A 20,705-nucleotide genomic window follows, 5' to 3' on the forward strand; every position below is an offset into this window, starting at 1 on the left:
TTTGTGAGCTTTTAGCCTCCAAGTTTTGGTTACAATTTGTCAGAGCTGAGCTGTTAAAATCATAATTTTGTTTTACTTTATAATGGTTTATGTAAAAATGGCACTGAACAATGTGATCCAGGATATAGATCTTGTGTTAGAGATCCATACCTTAATCACAATAATTCTCAAGTTCAAAGGGTTCATTTTTTTTAAAATAGTATGAATGTGTATATGCATATATATATATATGTACTTAGTTGATCTGTAGTATTTTTACAACCCTAGATGCCAGCATATATGATGGAGTAAACCACTAATTAAATGCCTCACACAGGTTTATTGCTCCATGCTAACTACTTAATAGTTCTTCACACAAATTTTAGAGGACAAGCTAAAAAGACCTGAAAGGCTTTACTAAATATATGCAACTTCAAAATCTTGCTGACAGGCAAGTTCAAGAGACAAAGATCTGTATTAGTGAGCCCCTTAGGATAATTCAGGGACAGTATCTTAGTAGTGGTCAGGTAATGAATAGACATGTGTGAAGAGCTGCAGATTGTAACTACAGAAAGCTATTGCATGAAATAGAAAACAGTAATACACCAGCATAGTAGGTTTGGAAAGGTCAACTTTTTTTTTAATAACTGCTCTCTCTCCAGGTTATGTCATGCAGTTACAAAGTAGTTAGGAAAAAGTATGAGTTTCTGGGAGGGACTAATTGTCTTTTTTAAAAAAAACATTCATATTCATTACATAAATAACATCTGGCACTTCAAGGGGACTCCAAGGGACAAATGCCTTACACTTCAAAAACTGTGCTTGATCCAACGTTTTGTTGAGGTCCATTTTGTTGTACTTTATGTTCAAAACTTTCAAGACCTCCTGATGACAAAAAAAAAAAAAAAAAAGGCTGTGTGTGTTAAGACAGTGAATTAAGTTTATAGCAGCATTCTAGCTCCTCTGTGGTTTGGCCAATGATTTCTGGGTTCAGTTTCACTCTAGTTGTTCACTGAGGCATTATCTACTTTTCAGAAGGCCTCTGAAAGGAAAAGACTGAAGTAGGATTCAAAAAAATCTAAGTATGATTGCTTACCAAATTCAGAATATCCCTTTCTTAAAAAAAAAGGAAACAACCTATAGTCAGAATAGTTATGTAGAGACTTGATTAAAAACATAACTAGAGTTGCTCAATAGTTTCAGCTTATAAAAATATTAGTCTGTCAGTGCTACAAATGTCATGATGATAGTCAAATTAGCTCGAACAAACGAGGAAAGGCAGTCCTGTAACAGTAGCACAGTTAAAGAAAAAATATTGCCTTAAGAGAATCAGGCCTGAAGCTTTACTACAAATAAAAACTAGACTCCTATCAAAGTTAATCCCTGCTGGAGGCCCGTTCTTCCTTTGACAATGCCACAGCATTGATCATACAAGGCCTTACTGAAAGTGCTGAAGCCAAAATTATGTCATTAAACAAAAGTGCATGAAGTAATAATGAGCTAAGTGCTCATATAGTACAGTATCTGATCTGAAGTCTGAGAAGTGGCTCGGGTGGCAAGACCACTCTTTCATACATAAAGTGTACCATTTTGTTTTGTAGGTGAAACACCCAGAATGGCCCCCACAAGTGCAGATGAACTGTTTTCTTCAGATACATACTTGTATACAATTTCCTAATCCATGGATTTTTATTGTAAAAAAGACTAGTTTGGAACTGAAACTAATTGAGAATAGAATCCACTATAATGTCAGAAGAAAAGAAAATTTTGTGGTTACATGTAAACTTGTGATAAGCTTTCTCAAGAAGAGGGTACATTAACAGCGAGGGGTGGGATACAACAAGGAGCGGTCCTGGCCTGTTTATGTAAAGGTCAAACCAGCCTCATTGTACACTTTGAAGACTTTCTCAATTGCATTGACGTAGGCAGCTGTTCTCAGGTCCAGACCCAGGTTGTATGTCATGGCAGTTCGCATGATTTGCTGAAACAGAAAAGGTTACATGTAATTTCTGCAAGTTTCTCCGCAGGAGCTCAACAATTTTGCTTGCAGGATCCAAGTAAGGAGTAAAAGGAGCTGCTAGATTGGCATCAGAGCTCTGATCCTTTGTGGATCAATTCTGAAACTTCTTGATTCCTCTTACAAATGAGAATTGAAAAGGAAGAACATCTTTCTCGGGTCACTATATTACCCCTTTTCAAGCCTTACACTGATAGGGAGAGATGAGATGTTTCATGCAGCCTTTGTCTCATTAATTAAACATACAGCATAGAGGAATTAATCTAAAACTGCTAATGGTGAAGTAAAGCACTTATGTACAGGTCCCAGATTAGCTAGCTACAAGAGGACAACTAAAAGTTTCCACTTACTACAGCTTCTATTAGAATAATCTCTAATGTTTATCATACCCAGTTATAGTTGGCCATGATGGCCCAGAGCAGAAATTCTTCGTACTCTGACTTCCATTAATCATGTACTATTTATCTACTCCTTTAATTGCAAAGAAATTCCCATACAGTGAAGCACCAAGGGAAATACAGGGTGGATATTAGGAAAAAGTTTTTTACAGAAAGGGTGATGAAGTATTGGAATGGTCTGCCCAGGTGGTGGAATCACCATTCCTGGATGTGTTTAAGAGAAGACTGGATGTGGCACTCGGTGCCATGGTTTAGTTGAGGTGTTAGGGCTGGGTGGGACTCGATGATCTTGGAGGTCTCCTCCAACCCAGTGATTCTGTGAGCTTTCTTTCTTTCTGATAAGTGTATATACAGTTACACAGTATTTACCCGGGCAGAACGTTCCATCGTGTAAGCCAACCCAGAGTGCACAATGTCTTTCTCAGATGCACCCTGCAACGACAGAGGATAAAATCAAGGTTTAATCCACGACACAAAAAAGTCCTCATTGCGCGCTGGGGACAATGGCATATTGGATTCCCATAATTACTGAAGCTTGCTCACTCATTCTCTTCTAATGATGGGTGAAGAATCTAAATAGCCTTTAATATGTTACTTGAAGAGTTAGCTATGGTCAATTCAATTCTAAAACCTCAAATGTAAGCACTGAAGACTTTTATGGGCCTACCTTGTAGATGGATGATGCTACCATTATCTATTGATGTAGTAATTACTGTTTTCAGCCTTCAGACCACACAGCAAATATTAAACAAAAAAGTTTCCAAGAGTCAACAACCTATTGCAATTGTTTTGAAGACAGGTTTTAGGAAGGGTATAGATCCCGATTTCATATATTCCACATTATATTAGCCCTTAGCAACTTTATTCTCATTAAAATTTAAATACACAGAACAACAAGCGGTTTAAGAATTAGGATGACTCATTACAGGTTCAATGTTCCATCATCCTGATTGCTGTAATTTACTAATAATTGGACATCTAGCTCCACAAAATACTTGCTTTTCCACAAATACCAATTTGGGCTGGAAGTAGAAAGTACTAGGCCAGTTTCTATGGCTTGTGCTGAAGAGATCCAGCACTTGCTTTAAGCTACTGAACCTATCACACATGCTACTGATATAGCCTAACACATATAAAATGCACCATCCTGGATCAGGCTGAAGTCTATTGCTAGCCTCTGGCTGTAGTCCAAGTTTATATGCACTACCCCTGATTTCTTCCTGAAGAAGCATGTTTTTTCACAACTTGCTGGACTTTTCTCCCCACCTCATTTGTCCCTCCTCCTCCTGAATTAAGAGTTTACAAACCAAACCAACCGATGCTTTTAGTTTCCATGCATCCCTTGGCAGAGTATTGCACACCTGAACTGTCTGCTCTGCTAGGAACCATCCCCCTAATTCTTCATTCTGCACCTCACTGTGCTGGTTTTGTTGGAACACATCTCACTCTCTTCCACCATTCCCTGCAGTGAATAATCTATCCTTACCCACCTCTTTCCATATCCCTCATTCTACAGCTCACTGTCTCCACCTCAGGCCTCGTTCAGGCCAGTAGGACCTAGGTTAGTTCACTGGTGCATGTCGGAGAAGCTCCTGTACTTTTATCTATCCTTGTGATCTTGCTCTGAACTTTTTCCACACTTCCAGCGTTTGAAGATGCAGAGACCTAACCTGCACACAGTATTCAGAAGGCAGCACACTCTGAATTCATATGGTGGCATCATTAGTCTTATCCCTTCAGAACAATTTCTAATGCTGGATTTGCTTATTGATTGCTATGGATTTCTAGGCTTGTATTTTGTCATCACCTCCAAAATTTCCTTTTCAATGCAAATGGATGAGCTCACAACCCATCTCTTCACAGGGAAATTTCCCCATCCTGTATTGCTACACAATAGATATCAATGAATTTTACCTGATGTTTCTTTGCCTGTTGATTCACTCTTAAAGGAACAAGCTACAGTTTTTCACCCAACTGTTATGCTGGAGTTACAGAAACATCACACTGTCTGTGGTGTGATATCTTGTTTAATGTTTGTTGGAAAACCAGGCAAACTATATCAACAAGAGCTCCAAAATACAAAAAGCATCTGTATTAAAACATTAGCTTTTTAACTATGTTGGAGGTATTTTGCTTTGGCTGAAGTAAAAGAAATCAAAAATAGCTTATTTCCAATATTCCAAAGCAATTCAGATAATTTACTTGCTTTCTTTGTTTGGCCATCAGGCTAATTATGTACTGATGTTTTGCTTGGGGAAACATGTTCTATGATAGCTACAATGGTAAAACTTAGATTTCAGTTATATCAGAGTACAGCTCCCCTAAAAGTAAAAAAACATCAGCAACTACTTACCGATATCCTATCTTGAAATTCTGCTGTAGGCACAACTGGAATAGTTCCCCCATGTTTCCCAAATTTTCTTTCCAAGCTTTCCTGGACAGACACTAGAAAGGAAAAAAAAGGTAGATGCAAGGTAACTGACAAATGTGATATTGTAGGATTTTTTTTTTTTTTTTCCCTTAGGACATGAGCAGTGCTTTGGTATTTTCATTGATATTTATCTCCTCTAAGTTCTTGAAATTCTGAAATTCCTAAACAGCAACAAAGAGCATTTGATTTGACACAATCTTCAAATTAAAAAAGGCATTTAAATGAGAATTTCCATAACTCTCCACTACTTTAGAAACACCTTACAAGGTATGATTTATGAGAAAGGGTTATATTAAAAACTATGCAGGTGTATGTTTTGTCAAGTCTAGTGTCTGAAGATTCTCATGTTTTCTAGAATACTATTTAAAATGGAGCAACATCCTCCAGTTCTTCTCCACTGTCTCTTCATGTACTTGTTATTGCATCCCAGAAACGGGGCAGCACAGAATGACCACAGGTGCAGCTGTGAGCCATAAGTACATTTTTCCAGTGCCTGTCTCTATTACATTATTTGCCTTTATAGAAATCCTGTACTGTTGTATGTGCATAGCAATAGCACCCACTTGAACTCTGAATGCTTCCTAAATACCAAGTGTACAGCTGACAGGCATTTATTAAGAAGTAATAAATATTTCACTTAAGTGGCTTGATTTTACTATTTTACAAAACTGAGGAAAGAATTAAAAGATAACCAAAAAAGTATGCATTTAACTTAAGTCATTAGAATTGCAGGTCAGTTAACTGATGAAACCTTTTCTATTCTTTAGTAAGCAGCAATAACAGACTTCTGGGGGAATTGTGGTGAATTTAAAAGGGTTCTGTTTTCACTTCTCCCACATTGGTGTTTGCTAGTCCAGTCTATTAATTAAGCAGCGTGTGGGAGCAGAAGTGAGCACTTACTGAGCAAGTGGTAGTTTGAATCTCTTTCATATTTGAAAGTCAAGCGGCCGTAACTGACGTGGTTCAAGTTCTTCAGCCATTCAAAGTAGGATACTGTTACACCACCAGCATTCAGGTAAAGATCCTTCACAGAAAGAAGAAATATCTTGAATTGTGACCATGTGACAAAGAGAGCACTATCATATTCTGCAAAAGCAAGCAGCATTATGTACAAGGCATCACTTGAAACTGCAGTACAGAAGCCAATCCAGTTCCTACTCTTACAGAAAAACACTTTCTTCTTCAGTTCAGTGATTACTTCTACTGATTTAAAATAGGACTTGGCTCTAGAACACATCAGGTTCAGGTGTGCTTGACTTACCACTATTTTAGCACAAGTGTTTAAGAAAATTAGAGCATTCTTAGGCCATCTCAGTGAGTAAAGGCCAAAGATCAGCTACTCCATCTAGCAATATCAATTGATCAGGACACCCTTTCTCTGTGAAAAAATTGTCATTATAGCTGGAGAGGTCTTACTCTTTCAAATTATCACTACACATACTCCATACACTCCGCAGTACACTATTCTGTCAGAGCATCACCTAGACACACCATGTCTACAAATGTGCTAGAATATTTACTCTTCTTTCTTCCTGTGTTTAGTGGACTTTTTGATTGAGCAAATGTCAGTTAATAATCATTATCTTTGGTCATTTACAGCTGTAGTGAGGTCTTTAATAAATATCATTCTTCAGCAACATTGACACCCATTTCCTAGACATCAGTTATTAAAAACCACTCTCAGAGTGAATGGCTATTAATAAAAGCCTACAATAACAAGCATCTTGGTACTCTTCACAAAAATGCTCCTTTTGTAATGAAAATCGAAGGTCATGATAGAACCTTACAGGGATAACCATGATATTCCGCTCCAAGAAGATTTTGTCAGCTTCAGGAGTTGTAGGCCCATTGGCACCTTCAGCAATAATCTGAAAGAAATCACAGCACAGAGTAACTCAGAGGCAGAGATTTGGGTTTGTTCATGCTGATTATTAGCATTTAGATTAGAATATTAGTATTTAAACAGACCATCTCTATTTTCCATCTCCATTTGAACTCTTTGACTTACCTTTGCTTTAACCTTGTGTGCATTGGCCTTGGTCAACTGCTTCTCGCTGGCAGCAGGGATGAGAATGTCACAGTCTGTTTCCAGAATGCTGCCCTCAAGTGGCTTTGCCTTAGGGAAGCCCATGATCGTCCCGTGTTGCTGTGCGAAGAAAACAAAGCACAGTGGTTTTAGTGTGTCGTGCACTCATACGGATTTCCTCCCTTCTGACTTTCAGAGAGAAAAAGGAGAAGCAACAGTACTTGAGTGACGGCACATAACATAATTCCTATCCTTATTTAGACATAAAAAGCAAGCTACAAAGCTTCAGGAACAACGTTTCCAAGACTGAAGCACAACTGTTCTCTGTATAAAGACACTGATAACCATTTGGGTGCTGGAATATTAAAAAAAAAAAGTCCCTCTCAGCTCTTAAAATAGTTTTCAAACAACCAAAATGACTCACTGGTCTGCTACACCCAGGATAAGTTGCATCACTTAAGATTCAAACGGTTTTTAAAATTCAGTACTACAACGATAGCCTTTTTTTAGTGATAGAATCTTCAGTCTTTTTTTTAAAAAAGAGGGTAATAAACAAATTCAAATATTCCCTATGTAAAAGAAGACACATCAAATCAACTCCTAAGAAACTTTAAGTAGAAGACTGTATTGTAGTGCCTGTGAACTGTTCCCTCAAGTCTGCTTCACTTGGAAACTGAAATAAAAAGACCACATCCAGCTTTCATTATGAACTACACATTGCCAGGCAGGCTTTCATTCTTTCAAAAACATCCAATAGGTAATAAACAGCAAAAGTACACTTTGTACATCTTAAATGACCATGTGCTTGTGATTCGCAGTCAGGACTCCTCCAGGAACCCTCTTGCCCTGGTTCCTTGAGACATCCTTCCTAGTTTAGTCATAAGAAAGGCAATGTAATAATAATAATTCCAATTCTGAAAACAGAGTAATTAGCCTGTACACATAGAGTCATTTTTTTGAGAGTCAGGTCAAAGGGTAAAAAATGTACCACCTGCATTTGCATTCTTGTTGGGGATAAGAAGGAAAAGTCAGAAGAATCAACATTTCCACACCATTTTGTAAGGACTGTTTGCAGCATGCTTTAAATATCACAACGGCAGTCTACAGTCATCAGTCATTCTTGTGTACTTGCAAGGCTGACAAAAATGAAACTCTTTCTGCTTAGCTAAGCTTCATACCAATTTGAAATCTTCTAGTTCCTTCGGGTCAATCCCATCAGGATTCCAGATGGAACCGTTAAACTCTCCGACAGCGACGCATTTTGCGCCAAAACGATGCAAGTATCTCATAGAATGCAAGCCCACGTTACCAAATCCCTGAAGGTGGAAAGAGAAAGGGAAAAGCAGTTAATCCTCCAGCTAAAATGATGATTACTGCTAAGGCTTATATAGTTTAAAATAGTTCTTCATCTATTGGCATATCTTGGCATTAGATGACGTGCACAGGCAAGATGGAAGAGATCTTCATATATTCATATATTCTATTCTTGTGTGAATACCATTGCAGAAATGATGCCCTGTAAGCCAACAATGTACAGTTGTGATAAGTGTTTTATCCTGGAAATACAGAAAGGAAGAGGTAATGCTACTATGAAAGTGTCAAAACTATGATGCTTATCAACCTGACAACATTCTGTGTATCTGCTTTATGACTGGCATCCTCTTAAAGGGATTAGTGGATTTTTGTATGACTACTGACTTAATTCCAGGTCATTAAGTTCCGTTACTTCCAGAATGTTGATGCTTTGGAAGCAAAAGAACACATACAGCAGGCCAAAAAGTCATATGACCAATGTAGAAAGTTTGTTGTACGATTCTGTGCTGAAAAAATAGTTGAATAATAAATTCCTATATAATGCAGCTTCAATTATACTTGGGAGTTTTGCTTATGTATTAGAAGCAAACTTTAGTAGAAGAGTCTGTCATGCCTTAGGTCTCTTTGAAATGCTCTAGACTCATTTTCCTACAAGAACTTTCTGCTTTTCTTATGGCAATATTTTCAGTCTAAGTTTTGCTTAAGTGCCTGTTGGTTAGTCCTCTGCCAGGCATGAAAATGCCAAAGTGCAGGGGGACGGGGACGAGTGTGCAGGGCAGAGATGTTTGTTCCAGCCCAAAGGTTAACTAGAGGACAACTTGGAGGTTACAGTTACTCTGCTATTTCTAACAAGCCCTTTTTGAAAACAACAAAACAAATCAGTTCCTCAAATCCTCCATTTAACATGCTGTTTAAAGTTGAACAAGTTTCTTTTCCTTGAAATTATAGGAATGATAATGTATATTACTGACTATCAAACCCTTTCAAAATTCAACTACATAAATCTCCAAGCCTTAGGAACACCAAAAACATACATCCAATCCTAGAAATTAAGGTAAGGTCTTAGTTTCTATTTTTCCAACTGCTTATTCAGTAACAGAACAAGAACATAAGCCTCAATTCTTCCTCCCTTCAAATTTTTTATTGTAAAACATTGCAACAAATTTTGCATAGGTAAAACCAGTGTCACAGCTCACTGAAAAGTGTGCTTTAGTTTAAGTTTAAAGTGCGCCTCAGTTTAAAGATCTCCTGTAACAGTATTTCGTTTTGGTGTTTGCAGCTTACAAGATCATAAAGACTATAGATATTTGGCTTTGTGCCTGTAGAGTGCAATTGAAAGTTCAGTTTATAAAAACCAGTCCAAAATAAAGGACACCTATGTTGCCTGAGAAGTGTTTCTAAAGATTGAGAGTAAAGGTTAACATGTAAGTTTTAAAGTTCACTCAGTTTTTTTAAAAACAGCTCTCCTGAAAGTCAGTGTACTACTTTTCCTACAATCCAAGGAAAAAAGTTACCTGAACAGCAAATGTTTTATCTCCAAATCCTGGAGTCATTCCTAATAAGCTCATATATGAGGCTTCATTGATGAAATTCTCAATCCCATGGAAGACACCACGACCAGTTGCAGATATACGTCCATGGATCCCACCCTGGCTGATGGGTTTACCAGTTACACATGCATGTGCATTAATGTCCTGTAAAACAGCAAAGGACTCGTGAGACTTGGAATTAATCAATCAAAAAACAGCTGGAACAAGAAGTTTTATACCCTTCAGACATAAGGGAAAACGGAAATTTTAAGAGTTAGAAAAAGATATAGCTTAAATGCATTTAGTTTGTAAAGATGATTTCCCTCCTCACTTCATGTGAACACCTCAATATTCGGTCAGGAAAGTTGTGTAATGCAATAGTGGGTGTGGTCTGTGATCTTTTGTTGCCTTTAAGTGTGTATGCTAACTTCAGTCTGTGTATCATGGTGACATCCACAAGCAGACAAATCAAAAAGCTTTCAGGAATGTTTCTCAAAGTCAGCTCCTACTTACAGCCACAATTTCTTTACATCATTACTTTTGATGTCTTAATTTTTTTAAGGGCTCAGACATATCCTTGAACTGGCTTTTAATCATCTTTAACTGGTGTTTAGTGTTCCTTTATAACAAATTCAGTTATTTTGCTATGACAAAATGAGGTATAAGGTCAGTAGTCAGAATACAGGGATGGTCTCAGAGGAAATCTGCAGTTTGAAGTTCATATGAGAAAAGTCGGGTACTTATTACTCTTATTCAGAAAATCAGCATTTACAATCAAGCCTCTATTCTTAATCTGGTGGCAATAAAATTAAGTTTTCCATATGCCAGATAGTCAGCCATGATAAAATAGCTATTTAAAACCATAGCTGATTTTTCAAATTGGAATTAATAATTGGAATATTCATTGGAAATAATTGGAAATAATAAACTCAAAAGAAATTCTTCTAAACCAGACCCTGGACTTCCCTCTTCTGTCACCAGTGGTTCCCCTGCTCCCATACCCTGGGAGCACAGTCACACGGTGGCTTGGCTTCCAACACAAGTGAAAAAGTAGGGATGAAAGAGAATCCACTGAATTGAGAGTGCCAGCAGCCGGATGGGTTTCCATTCCACCAGGCACACATTCACTGGGAGGCTCCCTCTGCTCCATCCCTCATGCCAAAGGCATTTGCATGCCGGTGGTGCAGGATGCTCGGTGAGAGGAAGGAAAGGAGCAGACAAAAGTAAGTGGAGGCTGGAGACTAGAGCCATAATGACGACTAAAACTATTTACTGTTTGACAAACGATAGTGAGTTAACATATAACCATTTTTAAGAACAGCACAAGTCATGCTGGGCTTGCCACAGAATTCCTAATTAAGCCTCCCAAAACACAGCTCGCTGCTCTCCATAAGCTGTATGCTCCCTCTTGTGGCATGTCAACTCTAACAAAGATTGGCAGGGGTGTTCTCTCGGAACAACTTGGCCTGATGTTTAGATGGACTTTTAGGTTTTTATTCTGTTATATGGTCTTAAACTACGCTTTGGGCTTCGTGTATTCACAGAAGAGGAAATATATGTTATAAACATGTGAAGAAATACAGCTTCCCACCAGACATAAGAATGTATTTATCAAAGTCCTTTCCTGTGTGCCAAAAGTCAGTTGATTGTGTCAGGAAGTACGGAAGAGCGGAAAGGATTAATTCGATAAAAAACGTTATCCATATATAATGCAGTGATCCAGCAACTTCAGATGGATTTTCTGGAACAGTTAACATGGTAGTTATTAACAACTTGCATGGTTTGGCAAGAAAACAGAGCATGAAGTGGGGGCGGATCCGGGTCTTCCTAAAGTCACATATGATGTCAAAGTCCTAAAATCTTTGGTTTCAAGTCAACAAACAAAAAATTTAACACATCCTGGGCAAAACCCAAAGAGCATGGCTTTTACTGAGAACCTTGAAAAATGGCTTATAGCTAGCATCAAAGACTTCTATATCAGCTTATGAACTTAGATGGTGATGTTCAGGCACTACATTTGCTCCTTCCTTAACCCCTTTCCCCTCCTGCAATGATGTTCTCCTTGTCTCTCCAGCTTCCTGGCTCTGTATGGTAGGTTTTGAGCAAGCTTCCCTTATCTGTTTATATCTGTTATTTGATTTATCCTTCCCACTTGAAACTCCCTGAACTCAGCTGTGAGCAAGCACAGAGCCATCAGGTCTGTACCTCAGACACAGCCCTCTCACCAGTTATCTTTCCACTCCACTGAATGTAGGCCCTTGCACAGCTTCCATCTATGGAATTACAGCTTGTTTCACTTTTGTTCGTTGCTCATTTTCTTGCTCTTAGTTCCCTTCCCTTCTACCCCCATGGTCACCTTTATCTTTTTAGTATTCCTTAATCACCTTTATTTTTGCTTTTGGTGTCCCAATAAGATAGTTATCTGAAACATCTTCCTCTAGAAACTGGCATTGATGGATTATTCCTTTTTTTATAACCTTGTCAGAATTCTCACTTTCCTTCTCCCATACCTGGTCATTCTCAACAATAACTCTGGGGTTCCACTGTGGCTACTACTCTCTCTCGAGTGTACAAACAAACCCAAAAAATTAAGTAAACTAACATTCTCCACCCTCTTTCCATTTTTAAGTAACTTTGCAGAAAAGAGTTCTTGAATCCTCTCAGTTTTATTTATTTCTCAATAAAACTGCCATACAGAGGGAGCCTAAAAAGAAGGTGTTGTAGTGTAATTCCAATTTTAATCCTCAGTAGTTATATTCTTTTCCATTGTCATTGAGTCATAGGAATGTGTAGGACTGCACAATAAGGTGAGATTATAAAATGGAAGGAGTAAGAAACTGATCAGTTTGAAAACTTCTCTATCAGGGTTTAGTTTAATTTTTTTAAAAATGGAGCTTTTGTATAAAACTGTATGAGAACTCTTCAGTACAGCAAATCTTAAAGCAGGTCACTTGCTGTGATCCTTCTTGTCAGTCTTAATAACACAGTGCTCTTGTATCATACACATTGATGTGTATGTGAAATACACATTTTAGTGTAATAATGTAATGTTATAACTCAATGCTTTGAGGCAGTAGTTTTGCTCCAAGTTAGAATTTGAAGTTCTGACAGAGGGAACTAGTTGCCACCCTGCAAGTTGAAGTCCTTCTACAGCCATAATTTTGGCTTTTTATCAGATATCAAGTTTTAATGAAAACGTTTACCTATGTGAATAGTAAAAAGCAAATAATGTTTTACAGCGATATCCCTAACGGAGAGGATTTAAAAGCGATTTAACTCAGCTGATCAGCTGATTCCTCAAGCATTCCTTTTTTTCCTTCTGTAAGATACCTCCGGCTGTATTTCACACTTAGAATAACCTGTGCCACTCCACCTCCCAGTGTCCAAGGCCGCAGACAAGCCTTGTGCCAGGAGACTGCCTGAGGACAGCCAGGCACGTCCAGAGCAATGCGCCAGAGCGAGGCACATGGTGGGTGGCACCAGCGCCCGAGGCGTACACCCTGCTGGAAGGGACTGCACAAAGTACAAGCAAAGGGTCTTTTCTTTTCAAAAGGAGCTGCGATAGGCAAACATGCAATAGATTAGCATATTCATACACAGCTACTAATAAAGGAATTGTCCAGAGCACTTTTTTTTTTGAACTGACCTGTTGAAAGTATCTACCAAAGGTGTTTGGTTAACAGGTATAAAAAACCCCACTGACGCAAGGACAAAGGCCAAACTAAGGGCTAACATTATAAAGTAATTTTTAAAAACTTTATTTTTTTCTTATTGCCTCCTGGGCTATAAATTATGTCAGTGTCTTTTTTGCTTTACATTTTGAAAAATCTGCTGAAGTCCAAAATGAAAGTTGTTACTTCTAGGAGACTGCAGAGAACCTTAAAACTTTTACAAGTTATACCAATAGTGTGAACTTAATTTGCATGGTCTCTTGAATGAACAAAACCATGAGCATGTATTTAATAAAACTTGTAAATTCAGCTATCAGTTAACAACTTCTAATTAGTATTTACAGTACCAATGAAAAACAGAGGAAAATTGTAGAAATAGAATTTTAGACTATATACACCTCTTCTTTTTGTTGAGCAGTTGCAATCAGTATTGTATCAGAGAAGCTTCTTTTAAAGCTAGCGTAAGAATATTATCCTTAAAGCTATTTTTCCTTTGCTGTACCCTAAAATCCTCACACCACTGAGGTTGTCACAGTTTGCAAGAATATTTTTAGATCCAGTATGTAAACAAATTGATGTGACTGGGCAGCTTTTCTGCTCGAAAGCCTCTGCTCAAGACTTACGTAGTGTCCTATGGTACTGGCATAGGTGTCAGCAATCCAGGACATCTCCCTCTCCCCCGTGCTCATATCAGGAGCGGGCACATCCACACCAGGTCCTGTTGGCAACAGTGAAAAGAGCTCTTAAGGATCAACACAATAGTTATTTTCAATCATCATTCCCTTGGGAACTGTGCAAGCCTTGGCAGAGAAGAACTGTTTTCCTGTTTAATCCTCAGTTTATTATGCAAGCAACATATTCTTCTGAATTCAGTGCACTTTTAGATGCTGTGTCACACCTTTCTACAATATTATCAAAATCCCTTGCTAAAAGGTGAAGGCCGCTTCACTGATAAAAAGTCAGATCAAGATAGTGCATCCAAAGTGGTTAGGTGTTTTTTGCAGGGAGGGTGCTATCTAGCTAGGATTTCTATGCACTGTGACATTGACTGGATTCTTCTGCATAAGAATTTGCTTTAAATATTGAAGATAGAGGCTGTTCCTAGTCATTGCACTGTAGCACATGCATTTGATTTTACTGCTCAATTCAAGAAATGTTTCATTTTTCTTTTTTGACGAAATAAATCTTTAAAATAAGTCTCACACATCTGTTGAATTAAAAAAAAAATCTGCTTTTGTACATAGCCAAAAATAGTATTTTCCCCAACTATTTAAGATTATAGAAACTTGCTCATCGGGATATTATATGCAACTCTGCCTCAACCATTTTTTCTAAGTATTTTTAAAAGCTTTGTGAAAGTTTTGTGTAGCACCAACCAGAGAGCCAAAAGGGAAAACAATTTTATCAAACTGTTTTAATTGTCACTGAACTAATGATCACTATAGCTTGCATTGTGTATAGTAAAACCAAAGTCACGTGTGACATTAGTAAGTGTGTTTATAAAGGAGCTTAATTTAGATGATAAATACTCTGTCTGGAAGAGCAGATGACAAACGTTCTGGCTGAAGAGCAAGAAAATGCAGATAAAAGTACAGACATTCCCAAGGCAGCTGGCTATCAGGAATACATGACAGACCTTTAACTAGTTACATGCCTCATTATTCATTTGAGTAAGAACCTTCTCTGGGTAAAGCTGCTCCCTTTAATTACAATTTGAGCTGGTAATATTCAGCCTTTTGCAGAGGAGATATCCAGACAGCAAAGCTACCAGAACAGCTCAGGGCTGAGTGTGAATGAAGTTCCTACTGACATTAGAGAAGCTGAGGTTGTGTTACAACAGGCTCCTATGCTTCTTGCCTACGCTTCCCTTGCAGCCTCTGGTTGCCATGGGTGAAGCCATCAACTTTTGCTGGGGTGGATCTTCTATTTCCTTCCTCTCTTTCCTCAGATACCTGCCAAAAGCCTCAACTGAGACTACAGGAAACAGTAACAGTGAAGAGTTTGCTATTAGAGATTAAAACTGCAACAAATATGGTCACCATCTTATGATCTAACTCGGAGAGAAATGTGATTCATTTTGGATAACATGACCTCAGCTTTTGTGGCTTCTCATAGCAGAACAGCCAGCAGAAAAAGTTAAGTTCCCTTTAAAATGCACTAGGATGCAATGACTCAATTCTTTGCGGTTCTTGCTGAAAGTTCTGTAGCCAAATTGCTTACAGTTCTCAAAAGTACTGTCATTTAAGGATATTATCTAATGGATGCTGCCAGTGCACAATAAATCACATTCCTAAATTTGAATAGCAAAGCCGCCCAACATACCAATAAAGCCCTTTTTTGCCAGCTCCATGGTAAACCTTCTTGTGATCTTTTCCAATTCATTGTCCTATAGAGAAAATGCAATAAATATCAGAAGAAATCATTAGTGCTTATGAGTGTTTGCTCAAACTTAGCCCAAGCGTAAGCGAACGCCCTCATCTTTCGGAAGAAAGGATGATTCATAATTTATGTAATTTATATGCCACTCCCCAGCAGACCGTTGGTATTCAGGCAGCACAAGAAACATTGGGCATTCTTTCTGTACATTCTGATCCAGGACAAGTCAGGAGCATAGCACAGGAAGGACCACCTGTGCCCACAGCAGAGATTTCCAGCAAACAAATCTGATATCCCGTGTGAGCGCTTTACAACCAGCAAGAGCAAGAGCTGGCCCTGCCAGTTGTGTAATCAACACAACCAAACGACTTGACACAAATCCTTACACAGGAGCTTTCAGCTTGGAATATCTGTTATGTATTCTAGCAGTCCTTTCTGTACAAGTTGTTTTAATTAGGGCAAGAAGGCAAGCCTGCAGTAAACCTTTTATAAGCCAGGTTAGTTATTATTCACACTGGAACACTGCATAGAATGGTTTAATGGAGCATAAAACTATTAGTCAAAATAAAAAAAACATTAACTTTTTTTTAGAAGAGTAACTTAATTTAAGCTTTTATTAACAGTATTGACTAAAAAAAAACCAAAAAAACCCAGGTTCCAAATTATTTGTAGTCTCCTGATTTTCAGAAAAAAAATAATAAATTAATTGAAGTATTCCACCTCTGAAACATAGACCTTTTAAAAATTCTTTTCCTATCTATTGCATGCACAGGCTGCATTCAGCCTTTACAGAGGCAGAAGTGGCAGGAGGTTTTAAGTGGTCAGTAACGCCCTTAGAAGAGCTTTTTTAACTGGCTGGCTTCAGTATTGCAGATAACCAAATTTTTATCTATGATTAGGCTTACTGTGTAGTTCTTGGGATTGATCTTGACACCAGCCTTTGCCCCACCAAATGGCACATCTACAAGAATGCAAAGGAAAATCATTTTACTTTTTCAACAATAAATGCAGAACATATGAGAAAGCTGTGTAATTATATCTTTGATTTTAGCAGCGATTTTGGTTTTGGCTTCTGAAGTGTAAGTTATAATCTGATCTAGGTACTCTTATAAAAATGGGAGCTCTTTCAAGGCACTTTAAAAATGGTCTTTAAAAGTCAAAAGTTCATTATTTAAATTTTCTATGCTTAAATGTCTCTTGTCCTTGACACTTGTAGAAATAATAAGTTTTACCTTTTATATTTTACTGGTTTAGCTCAGAAATTTTACTTTGGAAGTCCTAAGCACATCTATATATATTAGGAAAGTATTTTCTTTTCTTACATACAATATGCAGATTCTCTACAATTTAGAAGCTGTGTACAAATTATATTTCTTTATAACTGACAAAAGGAATTTTATCCTTCTCTCTCCCCTGCCTGAATCCTTTACAGCCTCTATCTGTTCCCCCTAAAATTAGTCTCCTACTGATCCAAGTTTGTCATACTTGAATTTGAGTTCAAGATGCAGTACTTTCTATGGGAGAGGGTAATTAGCAGAATTTGGATGTTTCAAATGAAAATGCGACCTTATTAAAGTATTCTCAGTAACAGCAGAGGGAATACATATTATTATTCTGGTCACTGTAGATTTTTTCCACCTTGCTGCAGGTTTAAGTTAGGGATTAGTGTCTGAAATTCATTTTTATCCTTGCTGTGCTTGGTTTTTTTTATGTAATTACATGAGTACTGATTGAAACTGGTTTGAAATCTGCTTGAAAAATGAACACTTACCAACCACAGCACATTTGTACGTCATGAGAGATGCTAAGGCTTTCACTTCATCCACACTAACGTCCATGCTATAACGAATACCTGCAAAAGACACATGAGAAAAAATAGGAATTCACTGAACAGCTTCATAAGTACTTATAAATTGGGAAGGGTGATTCTACACCAACAACCTTTAACATGCACGTAGGTGGTTTATTAACTTATTTACCCTAAGAGGTAAAAAACAAGACCCTGTTCCCGTATGTAAATATCTATCTTTTCTGTAGCAGAAATTCACTACTCCAGTAATTTTCTATGAAGCAGCTTCATGGCAGCACTCAGCCTTAGGGAAAAAAGCGAATACCCCTTGTGATGAAGATGAATCAAGCTGACAGGCAGCTAAGAGCAGAGTTTTCAAGAGGCTGATAAAGCTTTTCAGCATTGCACAAGATCTTTAGTTTTGGACTTCATTCATTGTATATACAAGATTAACTTTGTTCCTGAGCATAACTTATCAGTACAGGTTATAATCAAGGTCTTTTTGATAGAGTCATACAAGCTTCTGTTCTAGGCCTTGGCTTCCAGGCCCTGGCTGCCAGGCAGAGCCACAAAACAAAAAGCCAGTTTAAATTTTTTCCAAACATTTTGAGGGAATAGTGCTATACAAGCTTGTGAGACCAGGCCACCCATCCCACATCCACATGGAAGCCAGCCCACACCTGCATTCCCTGCTCCAAGTCACTCAGCAGGGCTGCAAGTGTGTGCTGACACATGGTACAAATGCAAATTCAATTTGTTGTGTGCTGGCAGCAGCTCAGATGCAAAATGGGTGAGTCCAGCATTCAGGGCAGTTCAAAGCTGAGTAAAAAAATGGTTACACAAAAGGTAAGGAGACCTTTCACCTGTCTGACTCTTATCAGTCTTCTGAAAAATGGAAAAATCCAATATATTGATTGAACTGGAAGTTAAGATTCATGTAGGTAGGTCCCTTCAGCTACCTGAGTAGGAAATATTTCACCAGACTGACAGGGCAGATATAGAGAACTAGAGAAGCTTAAACGTGACGTTTAGGATCAACATGTGCCCCAAGTCACGTGGCCACCACCAGAAGGGTCCCATGGCTGTGTGTTTGTTTCTATCCAAGCTTCTCCTACTTCACCAAGCATACAACAGAGCCATGAATAATTCATTATTCCCACCCCTACTCCCCAAATCTTTGGCTGTAGGTTCTGCCAAGTTGCACGGTGGTTTGTAGCAGGCACAGAGTGTCCTTTAGATGCCAGAACATGGCACCACAAATTTCCTATTATGTAAGGAGAAGACCATATTCAGGTTCTCAGGAGTGAAAAAAGGCCAGCATACATTATCCAAACTAAAGCACTGTGCTGCTATGAAAGCCATTCCTGAATGCTCTGGAAACAATCCCAGTTTCAAAGGAACTAAGTGCTGCTCAAATAAAGCTGAGGGCCAAGTGCTGCTTTCTTATGTGAGTTCAATCAGCAAAAGAAAGTACCATGCCTCTGCAGAACAGAATTCCAATTTATTGTGTATATGGGAGAAGGGTGGTCTCCAAAAGCAAACTAAGTATTTTCTTACTTAGATAGCTGCATGGAGTTCATGTCTGAGCTTTCAATAACCTTCTCATGGGAAGTAATATTCAAAATTTAAGTAGAACCTATCAGAGCCCAAAAGACCAGTCAAAGTTAGAACATAAATGCGTTGGGTGTTTTTAATATGTCTTACTCTGATCCTTCAGAGGAGCAGTTATCCTTCTTATCAAGCTCTGAGCAAGAATGAGCACTGCCTGTGGCACTGACTGTTCTAGCTGGGGAAACCATGCCCTCTTGGTTGAGCAGGTACTGTGGGGACAGGTCTCATCTGAGTATTGCTCAAACCAGCCAAGTTTGGAGTCACAGCCTGTGTTGGCCAGAAGTGAACTCTGCCCCTCCACCCCCAGCTGAACCAGATCACTGTGTATTTATTCAACCCATATACTTATTTAAACTTCCCAGCTGCGTAAAAAAGTTTTGCCATAAATGCACTCCTGCAGGCACACAAAATGGTGTTTATTGATATATGAAAAGCAGCAAGGAGACAAAATACTTTGGGATAGTTATCTTGTAGAGTTTAAAGAGAGAAGCAAAATACAAAAAGAAAGGGAAGCCTCTTCTGCAAATCATATGGAAGAGAGGATCTGAAGAGGTAAACAAGCAGCACGTTTACTAGAAGTGCTAGTGCATGTAGTATTCACTCCAGTGCATGCAAAACAGATCTCTGGTTCCTTGTATTACAGTCAAGGATTTCCACAAACTTTGATGTAATAAATGTTACATTTTCATATCAAGGTAAATAGGGAAAATGCCCCAAAACTAACAAAGTACTGACAGGCTTTCAACTGAGCTACTATCTGCCATGTACACACACCAGAACACAGAAAACTTTTGGACTTGAGGTCAAAACTGTTCTTTTCTGTACAACTTCATAATTCTGAGTAAGGCTTAACTCCTTTTCCAGGCTTTTAAACAGTTGTAATTAAAATGGCTTGACTGCTGGCTCTGGGTTCATAAGAGGAAAACTAGTGAATTCTGAGAGTTGTGCTGACTTTATTGGTCATTCTTCTCTAGTTTGTGTGGTGAAATCTTTCATTAGGTGTAGTTCAGGGTGTGAACCCAGGTTCTCTGACAGGTGTGATGGATTTTTTTCCCCTCCCTGGCAGAAGCACATAACATTTAAGAGGCGCTAACATTTAATTCCTCGTCACAATCCAGCCAGTTACTGTTTTCCAGGAATTGTAATTACTTTACAGGAGGGCCACCTCTTGACAGGGAAATTATTTGTGCTAAGCTGTTAAGAGTGATGAGAAGCAGGCATCTGAGAATGCTGTACATTCCATCTGCAAGCAGATGCACAAAGATAAAAGACAACTTAATTTCTATTCTATTTGGACATCATTAAAATTTAGTTTGACAGCTTCCTAATTTGGCAGCAGTATTGCCACACATTTGTGTGACTCTTTTGGCAGTGTTACTATGCATTCAATAGCCTGAGTCTAAAAATGGACTATATGCACAGATAAAATACTGGATTTGGGTTTTTGGCTTTTTTAAAAGGTTCTCACTGCATAAAAGCAAACAAAGTCACTGTTAAGTAGCAAGATTACATTTTTTTTAAACCCTGACCAGTCCCACGCAGTAAGTCTCTGGAAACTTGTGCC

The 20,705-nt window shown here is 38.3% G+C and overlaps 1 protein-coding gene across 1 annotated transcript in view; it reads right to left on the minus strand.

Moving 5' to 3' along the window:
• Positions 1–593: 593 nt before the first annotated feature.
• The window catches only part of GLUD1 (glutamate dehydrogenase 1), a 29,061-nt gene continuing 8,949 nt past the window's right edge, over positions 594–20,705 (minus strand). Inside the window, exons 2-13 of the mRNA XM_040071134.2 lie at positions 17,513–17,593; positions 16,647–16,702; positions 15,688–15,751; positions 13,989–14,083; positions 9,680–9,859; positions 8,030–8,167; positions 6,834–6,971; positions 6,613–6,693; positions 5,726–5,849; positions 4,748–4,839; positions 2,764–2,826; positions 594–1,960 (exon numbers count right to left, since the gene is read on the minus strand). Of these exons, the coding sequence (XP_039927068.1) occupies positions 1,841–1,960; positions 2,764–2,826; positions 4,748–4,839; positions 5,726–5,849; positions 6,613–6,693; positions 6,834–6,971; positions 8,030–8,167; positions 9,680–9,859; positions 13,989–14,083; positions 15,688–15,751; positions 16,647–16,702; positions 17,513–17,593 (1,232 nt within the window). The 3' untranslated portion in view covers positions 594–1,840. The remainder of the gene's footprint in view (positions 1,961–2,763; positions 2,827–4,747; positions 4,840–5,725; positions 5,850–6,612; positions 6,694–6,833; positions 6,972–8,029; positions 8,168–9,679; positions 9,860–13,988; positions 14,084–15,687; positions 15,752–16,646; positions 16,703–17,512; positions 17,594–20,705) is intronic.

Source organism: Hirundo rustica, chromosome 8 (assembly GCF_015227805.2).
Source record: "Hirundo rustica isolate bHirRus1 chromosome 8, bHirRus1.pri.v3, whole genome shotgun sequence".
NCBI classification, from domain to species: domain Eukaryota; kingdom Metazoa; phylum Chordata; class Aves; order Passeriformes; family Hirundinidae; genus Hirundo; species Hirundo rustica.